Genomic DNA, 21,325 nt, shown 5'->3' with positions numbered 1-21,325 from the left:
GTACATACTACCTCCATTCAAATATAGATATACCCAGACGGAAGACTTAAAGCAGGTTGAGTTTCTAGAGTTTCTCTAGTTACACTATGAGAAATGAGTGTACAGTTTAGTGTCTGAAGCTGGAGTCTTTGTCTGTTTGTACTCTTTCTCTGAGACGCTTTTTGAATACAGACCCATATTGACCTCAATCTCTCAGTTATCCCCAGTACTGTCTGTCTCTAGGGGCCAGTTGGTCTGTGCTTGACCCAAAGTGAGTCCACTCCGTTTCCAGTAAATGCCCCCCAGACGACCAAGGCTTGTCTCAAAGCCAACTTTCTGCCATGGGCCTTAGCTAACGGATGACCATAAAAGGCTCTCTGTCGTTGGCCTGAGAAGAAACAGATATTCCATACACAGAAAGCCTTTAGATTACTGGGCAACTTAAAACTTTAACTTGATATTATGGACTGGAACCTGGCTGCAAAATGCGCTAATCTGCCACTAGCTCAGTCAGTCGCTCTAGCCACAGACCTTTTCATCTCCCTGAGTCTACCTGTACCATGGGAAGAAGTCTACTAAGTCCAGAGAGCCAAAAGGAATCACCAAAGTATGTGGACACCCTTCAAATTAATGGATTCTGTCACGCCTGCTCCCGCTCCCCTGCTCTGGTGCTCAAAGGTGCCAGGCTGCCCATCATTACTGTCACGATTATAAGGAGTGGACCAAGATGCAGTGTGGTATGTTTCCATCCTTTATTATTGAATAGAAAACTTAAAGATCAAAACAACACGAACAACCGAAACGTGCCGCTAATAATATGCTCAACAGGCAACTATACATAGACAAGATCCCACAAAGCACAATGGGAAAATGGCTACCTAAATATGATCCCCAATCAGAGACAACGAGAAACAGCTGCCTCTGATTGAGATCCATATCAGGCCAACATAGATACACAATTCCCCTAGATAACCCACCCTAAATCACACCCCGATCCAACCAACATAGAGAATAAACAGCTCTCTACGGTCAGAACATGACAATTACGCACACCAGTCACCATCGTTACGCGCATCAGCACTTCTTTGGACTCACCTGGACTCCATCACATCTTTGATTGCCTCCCCTATATCTGTCACTTCCTCAGTTTCTTCCCCGTGTCTGCATTAATGTTGTTTTGTTTCCCTTGGCCAGACACTGTCTGTATTTTGTTTCATGTACGTTATTTATTAAATATTCACTCCCTGTACTTGCTTCTCGTCTCCCAGCATCTGTCCTCACAGATTCGGCTATTACAGCCATACCCGTTTCTGACAGGTGTATACAATCAAGCACCGAGCCATGCAATCTCCATAGACAAACATTGGCAATAGAATGGCCTTACTGAAGAGCTCAATGACTTTCAACGTGGCACCAACAAGTCAAGAGGTCAAATTTCTGCCCTACTAGATCTGCCCCGGTCAAATGTAAGTGCTGTTATTGCGAAGTGGGGCAACAACGGCTCAGCCACGAAGTGGCAGGCCACACAAGCTCACAGAACGGGACTGCCGAGTGCTGAAGTGCGTAGGGCGTAACAATCGTCGGTCCTCGGTTGTAACACACACTACACACACTACAGAGTCCCAACACAAGAACTGTTCGTTGGGAGCTTCATGAAATGGATTTTCATGGCCGAGCAGCCACACACAAGCCTAAGCTCACCAAGCGCAATGCCAAACATTGGCTTTAGTGATGTAAAGATTGCCGCCATCGGACTTTGGAGCAGAGGAGACGCGTTCTCTGGAGTGATGAATCACACTTCACAATCTGACAGTCCGACAGACGAATCTGGGTTTGGTGGATGCCAGGAGAACCTGCACCAATGCATAGTGCCAGCTGGAGGATAAATAATGGTTGGGGGTTTTTCATGGTTCGGGCTAAGCCCCTTAGTTCAAGCGAAGGGAAATCTAAACGCTACAGCATACAATGACATTCCAGATGATTCTGTGCTTCCAACTTTGTGGAAACAGTTTGGGGAAGGACCTTTCCTGTTTCAGCATAACATTGCTTCCGTGCACAAAGCAAGGTCCATACAGAAAAGGTTTGTCGAGATCGGTGTGGAAGAACTTGACTGGCCTGCACAGAATCTTGACCTCAACTCCATCGAACACCTTTGGGATGAATTGGAAGGCCGACTGCAAGCCAGACCTAATCACCCAAAATCAGTGCACTAATGCTCGTGGCTGAATGGAAGCAAGTCCCCGCAGCAATGTTCCAACATCGAGTGGAAATCCTTCCCAGAAGAGTGGAGGCTGTTATAGCAGCAAGGGGGGGACCAACTCCACATTATTGCCCATGATTTTGGAATGAGATGTTCGACGAGCAGGTGTCCACATACTTTTGTTCATGTAGTCTATGTAACATTGTGACTCGAGAGAGAGAAGCCAACGGTCGTATTCTATTGCAGCAATACAGTGTGATTGCGTCACTAGTGAAGCAAGACCTATTGTTGGATTTGAAGGAGATAACGATCTGATTGATAGTTAAAATGCCTCAACGTCATTAACCCTCGCAGCACCATTAACTATTAACACGTCATCTGCATGAACTGACAAGACCTTGTCATAGAATACCCCAGGGTTGCCGGGGTTACAGTAAGCTATTTGCATAGGACCTGAGATGTTCGTATATCATAACAATAGCAAGCACCTACATCAGGCATCAGTCCCATCACAAGATCATAGACCTGAATAGATTTAACTGACTTTTAAATATGAATCACATAAATATTGATTTCTTTAGCCAGCAGTCATGCAAAAAACGAGAAATGCTTAACTTAAACAAAACCCTTGTCCACAAAGAAGAGTAGGCCTTTACTTAAAATGATACGATGTAGAGAGAGCAGCACCCTAAATAAGTAATACAATATTCAAATGTTAAAGGCCCCCCCGTGGAATGGTTTCATCATTACTCTGCGGAGGCCTGGGCTTCAGATGCGACGGGAACTTCAAACATACAATGCCAGGCTGTGGAGCGTATCTGGGCCTGGCGCCCGGTGGGTGTGAGATCAGGGAGGTTGTGGGGTTCTCAGTCGCCCTGCAGAGCAGGAGGCTCCTCCTGTCCTAATCTGGCTGTTAGGACTAGACCAACCAGTTGCTAGCCTAGCCTATACAGTTGTATGCTTGTTCTAATTAGTCCACTTAGTGTTCTGTCTGAAACACTTTGGGTAATTGAACAGTGTATGTTATCCCCCGGCTGTTCAGTTGACGGTGGTTTTATATAGGCTGTCTGGATTTAAAAGTGTGCTCAATATGTGATATCATTTGTATAATGAGGTGTGGATAATAATGTATGTGTGTATGCTTTGTGTGTGTGTGTGTGTGTGTGTGTGTGTGTGTGTGTGTGGTGCATGTATGGCTGGTGTGTGTGTTTCTGTGTGCCTGTCTGTGTGTGTCATCACCCTGCGCTGGGGCTCTGCGGTGAGCGACACTAGAGATGAATTACAATGTGACGGTGTCTCCTCTGTAGTTACCTCAGTGCTGGAGATGTGATTTAGATAAATCACATCGTCCACTGCAGGGCTGCAATGAACTACTGCTGTAGATTTATATGGGCCTGGACTGCAACATGATATGGATGATTTGGGCTTAAACTTAGCATGCAATACTTTCAGCAGTTCCACATATGCAGAAAGAGGGGGGGGGGGGAATTACTTACAACAAACAGTTGGATTGTGGGGTTTGAAACAATGGAATGTTAACATATCACTATTTCTGTGGACACAACCATCCTTTGTTGACTCGGGTCAGCACGATATTGCTACCAGTGGCGGTCAGTGCCGTTTATGATGAGGGAGGACAATTTAATATATTTTCTTTTTACAACTCTGCGGTGAGCGACACTCTGCGGCGTTTTTTTTGCTTCCGTTTAAAAAACTTTTTCCAACAGAATCGGTGTAATGAGTACACCCCTAATTACGCGTAAACACAGTTCACTTTCATAGCATCCAAGGTGTATTCCTTGGATGCTATGCTTTCAGTACTAGATTCATTCTGTGATCATTTGATTGGGTGGACAACATGTCAGTTCATTCTGCAAGAGCTCTGAAAGGCTTCCTCTGGAAGTTGTCATAATTAGTGTCTATAGAAGGGGGTGTATGTACCCAGATAAGGAAGGAAGCAAGCTGTCCTCCGGCTACACCATGGTGCTATCCTACAGATTGCAGTTGAGTTTACTGTAGACCTTCATTGCAAAACAGAGTGTTTTAATCAACTATTTGTTCACATGGGAATATATTTTGCATAGTTGTATCTAAAAAGTAACTTTTTAAGTGTTTTAAAAATGTATTAATTGTATTAAATTCACTGAGGAGGATGGTCCTCCCTTTCCTCCTCTGAGGAGCTTCTACTGATTTCTACCTACTAGGAAAGCTGGCCAACCTGTAGCGTTATTTGCCGATTGTTAAAACATCTACTAATTGTTGTGTTTAAAGCTAGAGCTGACAGGTAAAACTTTAGAAACAGCACTGCCATAATAACATCAGAAATAGTCTTGCTTGGCTGACTCATAGAGATCCACTGTGGGAAGAAACTACATGATTCGCCCTTTTTAAAAATGTATCTTCTGGGCTGACAACACTTTACCAATCAACCAAACAAGTCATCTCTGCAGAGTTGTTCCTGATAGCTCTAAACAAACAGATGGGAAATGGGAATGAGACAGCGATTATAGAGTCGTTAGAACTGAAGTCACAGAGCAACAGAGCCAGAAGCTACAGTGTTAGGATATTAATGGGAGTGTTGCACTCACTGGCAGCCTCTGTCAATGACTTGATCTGATCTTATAGCCCTGGACAGTTTAGTAGACGCAATCCACCTCATAGATAATAATGGGCAGACTGAGACACTGTTATTCCCCCCCCTAGTCTGGGATACTCAGGATGGGAGCAACAACATCTAAAGAAACTGAACCACAACTTGTGCACTTTGTTTTAATGATCATATTGATAAAGGTAAAAAAAAAAGAAAAAAAGATTCTCTCTGGGAATAATGCGTGTTAAAATGATATCATATATTCTCTCTGGATTGTCATTCGTTGGAAAGTAACTAACTATGCTGTAGCTGTGCTTATATCTTACAACAGGTGAAAAACTACTCCTAAAAAGTTTTGAGAGGTTTCTAGAACAGCCATGATTTGCCATAGTGTCATGTGTTTATATCATAGCTTCAGTCCAAGCTCCTGCATAGCTACCCGGCACAGCAAAGGAGCAAAGGAGGTTAGTATCCCCATCCCTACTGTTCTCGGTCTCTAGCTGAACCACTGCTTTGAGCCCAGGACTGCTCCTGTCCTCTCATTTGACAGTGATTAAAAATCTCTCCTCCAGTAGAAAAACCCCAGAAGAAGAGACTCTTCCCACTTCCTCCCACTGCTGCCGCTTCCTCCCCACTTTATGACAGCTGTGACAAAATAACCAGCCCTCTCATTATGTAATATGCAAACAATGATAAAGGGGACTGTATGGAGATGTCATGTTAGACAATCAAGCAGGGGACCTCTGACACGCAGCCACCAGCGTATAATAAAGTGGGCCTGACTGCCGCGTCTCCTCGACAAATGACACCACACTTAATTTGCTGTGCAATGTTCCTGTAATTAGAGTGAATTTGGCACAGGCACGGGGAAAGACAGCTAGATCAAGGTCTTGATGAATTAGGGGTCCACTGTCAAGATCAAATCACATTAATCAAGGTGGCCGTGTGTAGAGACAGATTTTCTTCCCCCTCTACTTCCCTGGTGCTGTGATAAATAGCCCTGCTGAAGCCAGGCAAACAGTATGTATCACCATCAAATCTACTGAATTGAAATGGAAATTAAGCCGAACACTATTTCCAGAATTCAATTGACTTTTTTGTGTTTTACTACTATCGTTGTTAAGATAAAGATAACGTCTTTACTATAGCAAAGTCAAAAAACGTTGTGGTTCAATTTCACTTGTTAAAGAACTGAGATGTTGCTACCAAACCAATCATGGCCACTACTAAGCAAGCTAATTATCTAACGGACAGCACAATAACCTGAAAGTTGAATGAATGTACATGTAAGCATCATAGAACCAATTACAATACTGTATTGGAGACCTCTGTACTTGTACTGTGTGGGAGAGTAATGATGTTGTTTTCTTGGGACCAAACAGATTAGGTCCACTATAACACATTAAGGAACGTAGAGGACTGTTGTAGGTAGAGGGGGAAAGGGTGTGTGTGTGTGTGTGTGTGTGTGTGTGTCAAGTCATTTGTGATGGATCCAGCCCTGTACAGCTAACTAATGGAAAGAGGATGTGTATTGGCTGGCCACAGGCTTGTAGGTTGATACCTGGCAAAAAAGCAACGCTGTCCCCCATAATCATCAACTGTTATAGGAAATGAGGGATGTAAGGAACAATGTTAACATTCTGTAGGAAATGACATTGGATAGTAATTTGTAAAGATAATAATATTTCACCTGTGATATTAAATCTGGCCAACACTTTTGCTCTCATCCTTTAAAGGGAAGGTTGCCCTTTAAATACTATGCAGTGTTGGCTAAAACAAGACCATCTAATAGCTAATTTCTATCTATTAGTGTAAACAGCTTGTGTATACAGTAGAGACCAGCCTGACTTACCCATGCATGGCATGTAGGGTGTGTGGTTCATAGAGGTATCTTCCCTCATGGTGACGCATGTCAATCGGGATGGGCGTGTGGAACGTCGGGAAGACGTGGTGAGGGGCTGCAGAACAGAGATGAAAAGGGCGAGACGGAGTGAAAAATTGTTCAGACTCATAAATAAGAGCTTTTTAAAAGCTTTGTTTCAAAGGCAAAACGGGGCTACAATAAAGCAACATGAATTTCAGTGCAAGCTGAGCAGTTTCGCCTAAAATATTGGCACTATTACACAAGAGGAGAGGAGTGGAAGAGAGGAGTGGAATAAATAAATAATCAAAGTCATCCTAAGAAATCCTACATCTTGAACATAAAAGATCTCCAACTGGGCTTTTGACAAAGACCTGCAGCTAGTCAGTCTTTGAACTAAGAGGGATGATGGACTGCATCAAGGAGAACTGGAGTCCCGACGCAAACTGGGCCTGACAGCATTGGGAAGAGGCTTCTTCTTCTAGCCCCCTGCAACAACACAACCCATCCAAACAGTAACAGCACCTCTGACGTCTGAGCAGGCGGTAGACAGTAGACACCGTAGACAGCTCTGACTGGGTAGTATAGTGTACCCAGCTACTCACTCAGTCACACTCTAGTCTAAAGCATGCTTGTGAACATGACAGAATCAAATTCCTGAAATGCCACAGCATTATTTAGCTGTGAGACAAATTATTATTCAGGGTTATACAGGATTACAGCTCAGAATCAGAGCCCAATGAAACACACATGAAATAAATTGTAGTTTAATTTACTTAAGATATATTAGTACATTTACAAAATATGTCTTAGTAAATGCTTAGTAAATGAAGCCCCTTTCTCTGCAAGGCTGTTGGAAGAGACCTCATTTTTGTTTAAGACACACAGATCAATTTAAGATACTTTTCAAAGTCACGTTAGTGTATTAGGGTTAGCATGAAACGGCTTTAAAAACAGCTTTACAGTCTCTTAACCAAAACCAGACCCAGGGACACAGGAATTGTATTATTTATGTCCGGAAACACAAGAGAGCACAGCTGGCCACGCATGGAAAATGGAAAAAAGCAAGGGAAAATGAGGTTTTATGAGGGTCAGGTCATTTTTCATAAAACATTGGTGTTAGGCATTTCAAGACAAATTTGAGGGCCCCCAAGCAGACAGTCAAGGAGCAGGCCGGTCTCCAACCGGGAACTCCCCCCTGCTAAGGCACCGGTCAGTCTTGGATCCAAACCAACAGGAGGCATCCCTCTGCATGCGGCATCCCACAGCAGCTGGTCCTAATTTATGTTTTACAAGAAACTCCCTGGCTGAGATTGTTTCTCCATCCAGAACCTGTTGAAGTGAACGCTATGCTGCGTCAACTGTAACAGCATTGCCGTGTTTCACAGCAGAGATTTCTAAAGCAACCCTGGATGACTCTGGCCTGAGGGTGATCAAATGGAATTCAGTGAAGAGGTTAGAAGCTAAAGTCCCCCCACTATCTCTCTCCTGACCACACCTCTTTAATGGAGAGAGTGCTGGGCAGGCAGGTCACTCCTGAGGAGCTGAAAAAGTTCTTTGTATAGAGAGGGCAGAGTTTGTATAAGCTAAGGACACAGAGGTCAGAGGACAATGTGGGCGGAGAGGAGCCGGGCCAATCCTCCTATACTAGCATTCACAGAGGAGACTTCTAGTAATCTGGGCTGAAATAGGAGCTGTTCTGTCCACCCACCACCACAGAGTGGTTTCTGTAGTGGCCACAACTGTTGGCCTGTTTGAAGGGCTTAGTTGTAGTGGAGCTTTCCATTCTGGGAAGACTTGGAGCTCTTTCTAAACATCCCTGTATGAAAGCCAGTCGAGAGGGGACCTGCTTTACATCACAAACAGCAGTGAAGTACCTCGGACAAAACAAACAGTGAGAAGTCAAACCACTAGGCAGCACTAGTAAGGTCACGGGATATGTGTCATGAAGACCATTGCCTTGTTTGCAAATACAGAAGTTATAGAGTTGCACATTTCACTTGGCAGGTCATTGATACTGGGCAGCGTCCCGTCGAGTCAGAAGAGACTGTTTATAAAGTGCTGAAAGGACAGGGCCGTTGGAAGACTGGTTCTATTTTAGCGTTGTTAGAGGGATCAGACTAGGAAGCAGGAGAGGAGTGGTGAGAAGCGCGAAGAGGCAGGAAGCGGGGGCTATTTCTGGCTCACAACCATCCATCACCGACAGGGCTGTATACAATGAGGAGAAGAAGAGGAGAAGAATGGTGCATCATTCATAAACAGTCCCAGCTTCGTTATTTAGTTCCCCCTCCTTTCAGTAACGTCCCACACCATAGAAAGAGAACACTCCGAATGCCAGACTGCGATCCAACCTCATCAAGACGCCACTTCACACTATTAAATCAGCTGACATGGTCACAGCTAATACACAGTCTTATATACACGCCGTCAAACAGTCAATCGTTTTCAGTTGTTCTCTTCAGAGCTCGACAATATGTTTTTCCCCATTTCTGTTTGAGATGAACTAGGACCTTGTTTAAATGTGCAGATCTAATGGGCCTTTGGAGTAATTCCCCATTCAGCTGGTACCTACACCCTTCACTGAGGTGTAATCCCAGCCACCCCCTGTAAAGTGTTCCAGTGGGGTAATATGAATGTTGGCAGGCGAGCACTCCGACAGCCGCGGCAGCGCCATATTTAATGCATTGTATTTTAATTATGTCCCTCATTCACCAGGTACACAATCTTCCTTGGCTTTTCTCGACAGTCTCCTTTTTTTATCACTGGGCTCAGTCGTAAAGATAATAAACTTCTGGTTTAAGGTAATTACTTAAATCAGGACAAACCTGTGTGTTAAGCAGTGCTATTAGGCGGTGTGGTGATTAATCAGACCTGTAGCGATGGTGTGATGCTGCTGGGTGATTACATCCACTGTGTAATCAGTCTCTGGGAGACCCTTGCAGTCGTTAAGTACCTAAATTACACAAACAGCATGCTAACATCACGCCGCTTGTATCGGGCCGTGGCGGAGGACAGAGGCCCATCAGGATGTTTGTTAATGCCAGCCAGGTAGCCACCAGCACAACGCAGCACAGTGATGCATGGAGGTTATTGGTAGGTGGCTCAGGACCCAGCTGGCAAATTCTGATAACTTCCCCCTTCTCTCCCTGTCCCGCAGCTCATGGTGGGGTAGCGTAAATATTACACTGAAGGCAACAATTCAAATTGACCAACAACAGGAAGGACATGGTGGAGCTTTTGGTGTAATTCCTTATAATCACATTTGTATTTTCAAAGCTTTAAAATTGAGAGGCTACTGAGAGCTATTCCGAAAGCCAATCTGAAAATCTAAAGCCGCTTGTTCCCCTGTCATCTCCCAGAGTGCCGTGCAGCATGAGGCCCTGTGTGTAACAGCAGTTGGCATGGGGTTTTGTAGTTAGAACCCCAGGCAGATTGTACTGGAGGTATTTCCTGTCTGAGTGAGGCTAATTTCCCCCCATCATTCTGCTAGTAAGACAGAAAAGCTTTTAATTTCACTGCTGAGGTCTCTCCTCCCAGGATATCCATTAATCCCAGTGAGCCTATTACGCCCTCCAGATCTGGGATCAGTTTGGACCTGAAACAAGAGGGATTTATTTTTGCCTGTATAACAGAAAAGCAATAGGACTGTCAACACCTGATGTAAGTATACGCTGACTTAAAGACAGACACAGAACGGATTCCACTTCGTATAATTGTGGGAATGTCCCTAAGTGGATGGATCTCTGTGTGAAATAGCATGAAGAGTTGGAACGTTTAAAAAATAAAAGAGTTTTCCACCATCAAATGTGTTAGTGCTCCAGGCCAGGCCAGTTCAGACAATGCAATGTACCGTCCGGTCCCATTAGAACCCAGTGTTTCTGCATGTGTGCGTGTGTGCGTGTGTGTGCGTGCGCGTGTGTGCGCGTGTGTGCGCGTGTGTGCGCGTGTGTGTGGAAGGGTGTGTATGTGACTATGAGAAAGTGAGAGGGCCTGCTGCGGTGCTCCACCAGATGTAAAAACAAATGTTATCACCCAAAGACTAATAGATGTGAGGGCCTAAGCACCGGGACATTCCAACACTGCTTCCCCCATGGGGGGATTGGGCCCAGTCAGTGAATCAGGTGAACGCATGCAGCCTCCTGAACTCTCCAGAGCGCTCGCCTTTTGTTCTCCCCCGCTGCGTGTGAACAATGGACCTGTCTGGGTGATGGAATAAACCCTGCTCAGGGTTGGTCAATCCCCCCACTGGTCCACTGAGCTGACTGGCTCAGGACGCCCATGCTGCCTCTTCAGCCTGCCTCGGTGCTCTCTCAGGCCTACGCTACAGACAACGTCCCCCCCGAGTGGTGAAGCCTTTTTGTTGACATGTGAGAAATGTAATAGCAGGTATCCGTAAGGGATGGAATTAGTGGCTAACACTGTATGCACGCTTGTGGAATTAAAATAGCAGCTTCCAGTCTTTTTCATTGTCACAGTAAAGTCACTTTTCCGGAATAGGTCAGTGAGTGTTGAGTGTGGTCACACCATGGTGTGGTGTTGGGAGACTGTTCGCTCCGTCATGTTTAGGTGACCTAGTTCTGGCTACTCTTTGTCTCCTGTCCCACCTCGACCCCTCAACCCCTCTCTCCCCCATTATCCCCTCCCATAATTCACCCCCAACCATTATTAATGGTGCATTAACTTGGCCGGCACATTGAATGAGCCTGTTTGGTTTGCACCCACTCAACCACCCTATGCAGTCACACAAAGAGGGCTATTATTCTGGTGTCAAAACATCACTATGGTGGAAAACGCCTGTCCCACACACAGGGGAGAAAGACACACAGAGGCCGGTCAGATAGATCCACTGCTACAGACTACGGAGAAGACAGACAGTGATCTGCTGAGGGGATGAGAGTTAGTTACAGCAGCAACGCTCCTCTGTTTTCCATGTTGTGTTTAAAAACAGCTGTGGAGCATTATTGTTGTGCCTGCCTGCCTGTCTGCTGGAGTTTTGAATGTCAGGTGTACTTTGTTTTATGAGGTTTTAGATAAATTAAACAGAACCCCGGGCATGTTTCCATGACGAACACTTCAGAGGCGGAATATGACTCAGGCATGAGTCACTCACACAACAGCTTTAAAAGGCCCCCTCTGTGGTAGAACGCCACTAGAAGCCCAAGCCCTGCAGTACAAAACATTACTGAACAATACAGTAACTATGCGCTGTGGCTGTAGGACTGAATCGTGTTTTCAATTGAAAAGCAATGACTTAATATGATCAATCAGTCAAGTTACCATCCTTATTCTAGAACACAATCACATTTCTTAAGCCATATGTTTCTTCACCAGAGCTTGCATTTTTGTTGCTCGTCTCTAAAACTAAATAAAGCTCAGACACCAGAGAGAGGAAAGGTAAAAACAAACATTGGCCATCTTGAGACAAAGCATATACCCTCAAATAACCACTCCTCTTAAATCACAATACTCTGTGGCATTGTGCAGACCTGCTGGAGTGGGGCCATTTCCTGTGTCGTGGGGACGGGCCTGTCCATCATGTTGTCAGACTACAAAGTGAGAGGAATGGCCTTGAAATGCTGACTCACACAGGTTCTGCCCCTACACTGTGCTCTGTGGGGCCCCGGCCGGGTCCCAGAGGCCCCTGGTGTGCATGGCAGGTACAGATAACAATCTGTGGCCCTGACCCCTCTGACTCTCTGCTCACCCTGTAACGCGACTCCCTCTGGTACCCCCAGGGCGGGGCTTGTGATGCCCAAAGACTTTTTAATACAATTCAGAGATCAGCTGGCTGCCCCTCCTAGATCTCCGCTCGGTGCTGTCCTCTGCTCTCCTCTCAGCAGAAGAACATCACACAAGTTTACAATTAGAAGGTACGAACGTAACTGAACATAGGATGGAAACGTTCCAAGTTCGTAAACAACTACCTTGATAAGGAACAGGAGAATAAAGAGAGTTAATGCCCTCATTGAACGTTTTCAAACATAAAGGGCAGAGTAAAGAGAACAAACACAAACTGTTAATGAGAAACAAAACTCTGTTAAAAAAACATAAAGACCCAAAACTTGCTATTCATATGGCACAAAAAAAAGAAAAGAGGCTCGCCTGCACCACACGTCAGCTGTTATCACAACAGTTAACGAGGAACGCCTGTTGTTTTTATTAAAGATGACCAACGCCAAAACATTTTCTACTAAAGGATTATTTCCCGAACAAATGAAAATTGCTACAAAAGAGTTTGCATGAACAGGAAAAAAACACTTAATACAGCCTTGCTGTAAGGAGTGTGTACTGGCAGCAGAGAAGTCAGACGCAGGAGAACGAAAACGGTTTCCGAACGGCGCAGTTTAATAACAAAAAAAAAACCCGCCGAAAAACAGAACAATCAAATGGGTATATAAACCGACGCACAACAGGACAGCCGTGAACAAGCACTTACAATAAACAATCACCGACAAGGACATGAGGGGGAACAGAGGGTTAAATACACAACATGTAATTGATGGGATTGGAACCAGGTGTGATGGAAGACAAGACAAAACCAAAGGAAAATGAAAAGAGGATCAACGATGGCTAGAAGGCCGGTGACTTCCAACCGCCGAACTCCGCCCAAACGAGGGAGAGGGACCAACTTCGGCGGAAGTCGTGACACTTGCTTACTATGGCGAGATGACGGCCGGAGCCTGTAGCCTCACTGAATCTCAGACCAGTGTTTCTGACTAGGACCAAGTATCGCTCTCCTGACCCTGCTCCGCCACTGCCTTGCTTTCATCCCCCTTCCTTTGGACATTGCGACGGGAGCCTTCTCCATTCTTGCTCCAGCTATGCCTGTGTCGTGCTCACTGCTGTCGCTCTCACTTCAGCACTAAGCAGCAGGCCAGGCCACACATCGAAACAGCCAACGGGGCGCAGCCAGGAGGATACATCCACTCTAGTCTCAGAACCCTGGCCAAGACCTTCAGTCACATCCTTTGACATGTTCTGTAGTCCGGCTGCAGTAGCAGCTGCTTGTCTCTGTCTGTCAGTAGGCTACATCCCGCCTAGCTTTCCTTTGGTCGTGCACACTAGACTATTCAAAACTTCTAACATTCTGGCAAATATTGTTGAACAAGCCCTGTGCACATTTGCAACAATATGGGCCTGGATGAGGCTGGGGCCTTTATTAAGACTGCAGCAGTGACTTAACGCCACCACCCTCTCCAGCCATCCCTCTCTTACACATCCCCAATAGGACACCCCTGACCCCCGTAATTCAGGGGCTGAATACCAATGGCAGGGGCACACAAACCAGGCAAACAGAGCAGTGTGTAATGATAGTGCTTAGTCTGGGAAAGTGGCTGGCCACACAAAGAGAGAAGAGTACACAGTCAAAACACGGAACTCAAACCTCTCATCTAAGCGAGTATAAGATTAACAGAGATCTCAACAACTCACAAATCAGATGGGGGATATTTTAACAAGAGATTCAAACAATGGAGAATTTTTTATTTTTTTTTATTAAGCAATCAACTAAAGCAGCAGACAATTAGCCTACAGAAGGACCATTGGCCTACTGAGAGCATCAGAGACAGTAATAACAAACACGACACTCATTTCATCCATTTGTCGTATACCTTAATAAGCATACATACTGTACAGAAAGAACATTGACATGTATAATCCAATATTCAAATAAAAGCCCATTAGAGAATTTTGCTACTCTAACCTTCTACTGCAGTGGTCTAAATCAGGGTCACACAGAGTGATACTCGGTAGTCTTCACACCTCACACACATGGTTATGGGCTTAATAAAAGAAGACACCTGTACCATGTCAGATATAGAGTTGAAATGTGTTACATTTTGAGTTTGCATCCCAATTTTTCACTTTATTTTACATCACAGAAGGCTGAAATATAACAAAATGGTTTGACATTGAAACCCCGGATTTACATTGTTTAAATTATTTTTTATTAATTATGAATAACATTCCACCCATGAGGCCAAAGAGGGCGCGTTTGGTCATTGACTGCAGTAAAGGGCTACAATTGAGAAACCTCATTCTGTAACGTTTGTCGTCGGAAGGAGACCAAGGTGCAGCGTGGTAAGTGTTCATGATTCTTTAATTACTCAGCACACCAAACAAAAACAACATCGAACGTCACGTTCTGCAGACTTCACAGAGCTAAAAAAACACACACAAAAAAAACAAGATCCCACAAACACCAAAAGGAGAATGACAACTTATATGTGATCCCCAATCAGAGACAATGATAAACAGCTGTCTCTGATTGGAAACCATACTCGGGAAAAAACAAAGAAATAGAAAACATAGAAATAAATAAACTAGAATGCTCACCCTAGTCACACCCTGGCCTAACCAAAATAGAGAATAAAAGTCTCTCTATGGCCAGGGTGTGACACATTCAAGTTTTCCAAATAATACTACAATCTTGAGCTGCACTCTCAAAAGAAAGAACAGAACAGTGAAGGTTTTTACCGACTGAGACCCTGTTTGTGAGTTGTCCTCAGACTCAGCTACTATCAATCTTACCACTTTCTCATAATTACATGGACTAGAGCTCAGTGATTCCAGTATAATTTGAGAGGAAGGGAGGAATCCCCTTGATTGTGATACGAGAGGAGAAATCAGGGGTCCTGTTGGTTAGAGAGCGAGGCTCACTAAACCCTGCTTGCTGTATCACACCAGTGTCTGTGTGTGTGTGTGTGTGTGTGTGTGTGTGTGTGTGTGTGTGTGTGTGTGTGTGTGTGTGTGTGTGTGTGTGTGTGTGTGTGTGTGTGTGTGTGTGTGTGTGTGTGTGTGTGTGTGTGTGTGTGTGTGTGACTATGGGGCCAAAGCAGAGAGAATGCTGCTGTGCAGTACTATCAGTCCTACTCTGGTTACACCCCAGACGCTGGGTCGGCTCTGTACAACTACAACCTCCAACCACTACAAGGTAATAGAGCTGACAGGTTGTGAGATATGATTGAGTTTTGTCTTCAATGAGAAATGTGTCATTACACCCACAGCTCAGAGACGAGTTTTTCCTGTGTTTTTAGTTGAGTTCCAACCACATGGGGTAGAGATAATATTTAAATGAAAAAGCCAGCGTATCAAGTAAGTTAAATCATACAGATTTTGTTGGTCAAATTATTTTATTTTGTTAAATATGCGTATCAGTATTTGATCTTGAACTCGAGCCAATGTAGAAAAGGTCCATCCATCCCTGCCCTGTTTTTAACACGCTGCTCAGTGAAATCTGCAGGACTGCTAGCCAAGTCATTGGCTAGTGAAAACAGATCAATCTCTCACTATTTAGTCTTCTTTCACCTTCTGACTTTCTACATCCTCCACCACCGCGATCAATGGAAACCCTGTGTGCGACCCAAATGGCACCCTACTACCCTTTGGGCCCTGGTCAAAAGTAGTGCACTAAATAAGGAAAAGGCTGCCTTTTGGGATGCAGCCCCTATGCCTCGGTTTGCCCTCCCTGCCACTTCACTCAAGGGCCACTGGGTATTTTGACTTTCTCCATTGGAATCTCCTTCCCCTTCCCTTCTCGTCCCAGGCCTTTTTTAGGCAGACAGACTGACTGATGATGGGGGATCAGGAGGAGTGGCAGAGACGGGAGGAGGAGAGGAGAGGGAGAGAGGGAGAGAGAGAAACCCCCATTTGGGGGAAGTACAAAGGGTCTCATTGAGAGCCAGGTCTTTCGTCAACCCTGAGGGGAAGAGACGTTCATTACCGGAGGGGAATACGGTCACCTTCGTTGGGCCTAGATTTGTCAGTTCCACTGAAGGTTTGTGGGACTTCCCAGCTCTACTGGGGTCTAGATTTGTCAGATCCACTGAAGGTTTGTGGGACTTCCCAGCTCTACTGGGGTCTAGCCGGAATTTTGGAGGCTGACTGACTTGAAGTTCCAAGATTTGCAAGGTGTACTTGTTCTGTGTTTTATGGAGTATAACTCGATTGATTAACTAAACTATTTGATTATTGCTTTCACATTATCAGTGTACATTATACACGTATGTATTTACTCGAGGGATGTGAGAGCGTTGAATCTAATGCTCAAGAAATGTATAACACATTTGGATTTAGTCTGGGTTCAGACTCCAACTAAGAGCCTTTAATTGGAGTCTTTTTAATTCTCTTGCTTAATAGGGGCCCGTTGACTTCACTGTGTTTATGAGGGAAAATACGGCTCAATCAGGGAATGAAACCACCTGCACTTGTTTAATAGTCATTGTTGGCCATGGGCCACTGGTGATGTGTGGACTGGATGCGTTAAAGGTTATACAGTAAAACAAAACAAGAGGTGGAACACCTAAGGATTATTTTCAAACCATAAATGTACTGTAAGAACCTGGTCTTTTTGTAATGATTCATAATTAGCAGACAAAATACACTGCTGTGGTGTTTTATCCTCCATTTGAGCTTTGATTTGTGTATTAAACTCTTGACAGTTTTAATGAGATGTTATTGCTTCATCTCCAGCTGTTTGACTCCGTAGTTACAGGGCAATTAGTCCGCCTTCTCTTATTTCAAATCCTCTTTAAGCAGTGTGATAATAGGTAAAACTTTATTGCACTACTAGTAAAGCAGTTAAATATTGCAACTGAAATACAAACGGGGACAAATTATTACTATTTTGTTTAAAAAAAAGATCCCCCACATTTCTTTTCTACAATATTTATTTTCCTATGAATGGTAATGCCTCAAAATCAGATCAAAAAATGAGTTTGAGGGAACTGAGGTGGCTAGGAGTTTATGGTAAATGTCTCAAAAAACTCTGAGAAAAATGACCTTATATATATATAATGAAATATCAAATATCCCACCTCATAGCTCATATTTTCCCTTTTGATAACATTACAAAGACAAATTGCCTCATAGAAGCTGCATTCTCCCCACTGTATGGGAGTGAATACGCATGGGGAACGCTGGGGTTACCACTAACCAGTCTTAAATCCCCCCCCCCCCCAAAAAAAATCACATGTCATTATGATGGACAAATGAAGCAGGAGGCTTGAATAGATGTGAGAGGGTCTCATTGTTGATCCAAACGGAACCCCCTCCGACTCGCCACCCTGCTCAACACCCACCCATCCAGTCTCCTGTGTCTCCCTCTGCCTCTCTGCCTCTCTGCTTCAGCCCACAGATTCCTCATGTCCTGCCCCCCTCCTTCCTTCCATTTCCCTCCTCCTTCTCTCTCTTTTGTCAGATGGAGTTAGGAACGGGCCCATGCTGGGATGGGAAATATTTCCACATCAACTCTTTGGGCCTTCATTATCATAGCTTAAAGTAGCATTTCTTATTTGTTCATTATACTTTTAGAAAAATAATTGGGGGATGTAAATCAACAACTTGGGTCAGGCCACAAGCTATTCAAAGTACCTAGTTATCAAGTGAATTTAAACTATTTCAGGTCCAGTTAACAAAATGTAGGGACCCCTAATTAATTACTTGCATTAATATGATAAATATTTCGATACATGTTTAGTCATGAAGGACTTCCTCCCCTCACTGTACTGTATGAGCCTCAATGTTTGTAGGGTGCCTGAAGGTGTGAATGGATCGCCTCCACACACAGCATTGCCAGACTGATCCCACCAGCACCACCAGGCAGAATGACGTGGGAGGACGGGAGCCTGTTTTTGGGTTTGGCACAGCCGTGACGGCCCTCACAGATCCAAGACGCCTGGGAGTCTCCTCTCCCAGCAGGGTGAGGCTTGCCTGACTGACTAACGGGGGAGGGAGGGTTTACCTGGAGCCCAGGGACAACTGGCTGCCAGCCAGACTACCCTTGGCAGGGTAATGTCTACACAACGCAACACGATCGAGTGAAGAAAAACAGAGGAAGAGAGAAAAACAAAGCAATATTACACCACAACACAAATACTCTGATAGTGTCTCGCATGGCCCAGTCAGGACTCACCCAAGGGTGTCCTCTTGTCTCCTCCACTCCTCCCTCTCACTCGCTTCTTCTTCTCCTCCCCTTCACCTGTGTATCATCCCCTCATCATGCAAATGAGCACTGTGTGCAGCAGGGCGAGCACCAGCACACGGCTAAAGCGCCTGAGACACAGATTCCTGCTGCAGCCACAGTGATTTGCAATGCTCAATAACTCTTGATGTGTTCTTTTCTGGATGGTTGAGTATCACAGATCAGTACCACATGAGTACATCTGCTGTCCTGTTGCCTGGTGCTCCAGTCCTGACCCTAACAGTTAACTACTGAACAGGCGGAGAGCGAGCTCTGAGAGGCTCTGTCTGGGGAGAGGCTGAGAGAGGTGTAGCCTCAGCTTGTCTCTTCTTTGAGCAACTGACCCAGCCCACTGCAATGAAGACTCCATGTTTCAGATAAACACACAGTGTCATGGTAAAGTGAACCTCGGTTTACTGTATGAGGTTACGAGCTAAACGAACACGTACACACACGTGTTGTGTTTTAATTCTGCAGAGGGCAGATGTGTCTATGCTGAGGTCCGTTATGAGCATTTTAGTCAGTCTGGTTTGAGCCAAGATGACCCGTCCGCCCCTCGCTAGGGTCCCACGCCCTGACCTGTTTACACAAGGAGTGCACCATGCTTGCTGCCCTTCTTCTGTGTGTGTGTGTGTGTGTGTACCGTCTCCCTTCCCACGTGCTCCCCTTCCCCTGTCTCTGTTTATTATGGTTTGGGTAATCCACAGGGCCTGTGGCTACGCTGTCAGACAGTGAGCTAACAGTGGTAGTCTGGGGCTGGGCTAGATCCCTGACTTAGAGCAAGAGACCACTGGAGCGCTGGTAGTGGCAGCAGATTCCCATGTTCTGGACTGCAGACCCCTTTCCTCTCTGTCTGAGAAGGGTAGCTCACTGGGTCTGAATTGCAGCCTAAAAGAGCAATATGGTGATCTGAAGAGGACAATAGAAGGCAACCAACCTGCCCCAAAACTCAGACATGGACACAACCCTCTTCAGAGACGACAAGGAGTCATTTGAATTTATAAGAACACAACACAACACACGACAGGGAAAGGAGCGCTAAATCAGAACCTTCTGGGAATGGTATGTCGCTTCTTGAAGAAGAAGATGAAGGGGAAAAAGTAGTGGGGGGTTAGACTCTTAATCCCCTGAAGCATCCAAATATCGCTCTCTAAACCTCTCTCAACCTCTCTCAACCTCTCCAAACCTCTCTTCCAACACTTGTAAATCTCCAGGAATGTAGCATGTTGTTTTTGGGGCTCAGTGCATGCCAACTCAGTTTAATGGATTTGAGAGATTGATGTTTCTAGACGTTGTTGCCCAAAGCTCACTATTACGTTAGACTTTGAACTTGGAATAGAAGTAAACCAATGGGACAAGTATTGTTTGATACCCATTATTACAGGGATTGTTTAGAAGGTCTAGAAATCTGCTCTTGATTCACAGTGATGAACCGGAAAACCAAGACTTCAGCTAACAAAACATAGATTTCTAGTTTACTATAGTCACCTCGGTATAGGGATATTTTAATAACAGGTCCCACCTTTTGAAATAATTCACAGTCTTAGATATTCAATACAGCTGCAGTGGCTATGTTTTTTTCCCCATTAGTTGTTTTGCTTGAGGAAGACAAAAATCACGCAACATAAAATATATCTGATATCTTGAGTATCTGGGCCGTTCATCTTTAAACTTTAACTCTCTCTAATCACAAGGATATCCCGGCACAACAAGAAACGACTTCTTGAGAGAGAGAGAGATTTTAAGTATATATTTATCTGGGCAATCAATTGCCCTGCCTATAAATGGACAGCAAAATTAGAAAAAAACTTCTGTTTTCACTTAGTCTACCTAATCTTAATGGCTGCCTCCAAGCTAGCCAGTCCCCCAAGTACAAGTTCAGATAAAAGGGAGAAGGAAGAGGGCATCTTGGAAAGCCATCTCGCTAAATGTTTACAAAAAAGCCACAGAAATGTATTTGTGCGGAAAGAAATCCCATTACCAAGCCGATTATTCTGTCCTCAGAACAAGAGTGTTTCCATGTGGAAAGACTTGTATGCTCTATTGAAAGACTACAGCCACTACTACCTGAAAGCACAGCAGCTACAAATGACCCAACTGTAACTAGAGGAAATCCAGTTGAAAATGTGCAACTGTAATTCATTCCATTGACTTCTTAATCAATACATGCTCATATTAGACACTACTGACACAGTATGCCTCTGTGGTTCTTTATCCTCTCTCAAATGCACAGTATATGTTACTGTTCACTGTTAATTGCATTTTATAACTTTTTGGGGATATAAAATGCCACAAGGCTGTTAAGAATGAGAGATCCCACTCTGCCTGAGTTGTAAGTAAACTTTAGTTCCCAGTGTCAGCGGGCTCGCTTCTCCTCTCGTTTCTCCTCTCGTTTCTCCTCTCGTTTCTCCCAAGCCCTGTGAACCCTCCCTGAGAAGGCCTCATTTAGACAGAGAGAGAGAGAGCGAGAGAGAGACAGAGAGAGAAAAAAGAAAAGAAAATTCCCTTCTCAGGAAGATTAGTGGCCGTCCTTTTGGACTAGGGGATGCAGAGGCTTTTTCTGCTGCATTTCTCTCTGCCAGCAGCCTGACCCCCAATTGCTCCCTGCCTGTCCCCCAGTAGCTCATGTGCTGCTGCTGCAGAGGGAGCCAGTGGTGGGGGCCAGGGGCTGGGGCCCGTACATCCACGATCCAGCCTCAGCCACCATCAATTATTCCCTGCTGTAGCCAGGCAGCC

General features: G+C 44.8%; 1 protein-coding gene across 1 annotated transcript in view; it reads right to left on the bottom strand.

The window, feature by feature from the left end:
- The window catches only part of LOC135542541 (zinc finger protein GLI2-like), a 70,248-nt gene that overhangs the window by 31,841 nt on the left and 17,082 nt on the right, over window positions 1-21,325 (bottom strand). Inside the window, exon 3 of the mRNA XM_064969577.1 lies at window positions 6,622-6,727. Within this exon, the coding sequence (XP_064825649.1) occupies window positions 6,622-6,727 (106 nt within the window). The remainder of the gene's footprint in view (window positions 1-6,621; window positions 6,728-21,325) is intronic.

Source organism: Oncorhynchus masou, chromosome 6 (assembly GCF_036934945.1).
Source record: "Oncorhynchus masou masou isolate Uvic2021 chromosome 6, UVic_Omas_1.1, whole genome shotgun sequence".
NCBI classification, from domain to species: Eukaryota; Metazoa; Chordata; class Actinopteri; order Salmoniformes; family Salmonidae; genus Oncorhynchus; species Oncorhynchus masou.
The sequence above is the reverse complement of the archived record's forward strand: the minus strand, read 5'-3'. Positions and strand labels throughout refer to the sequence as shown.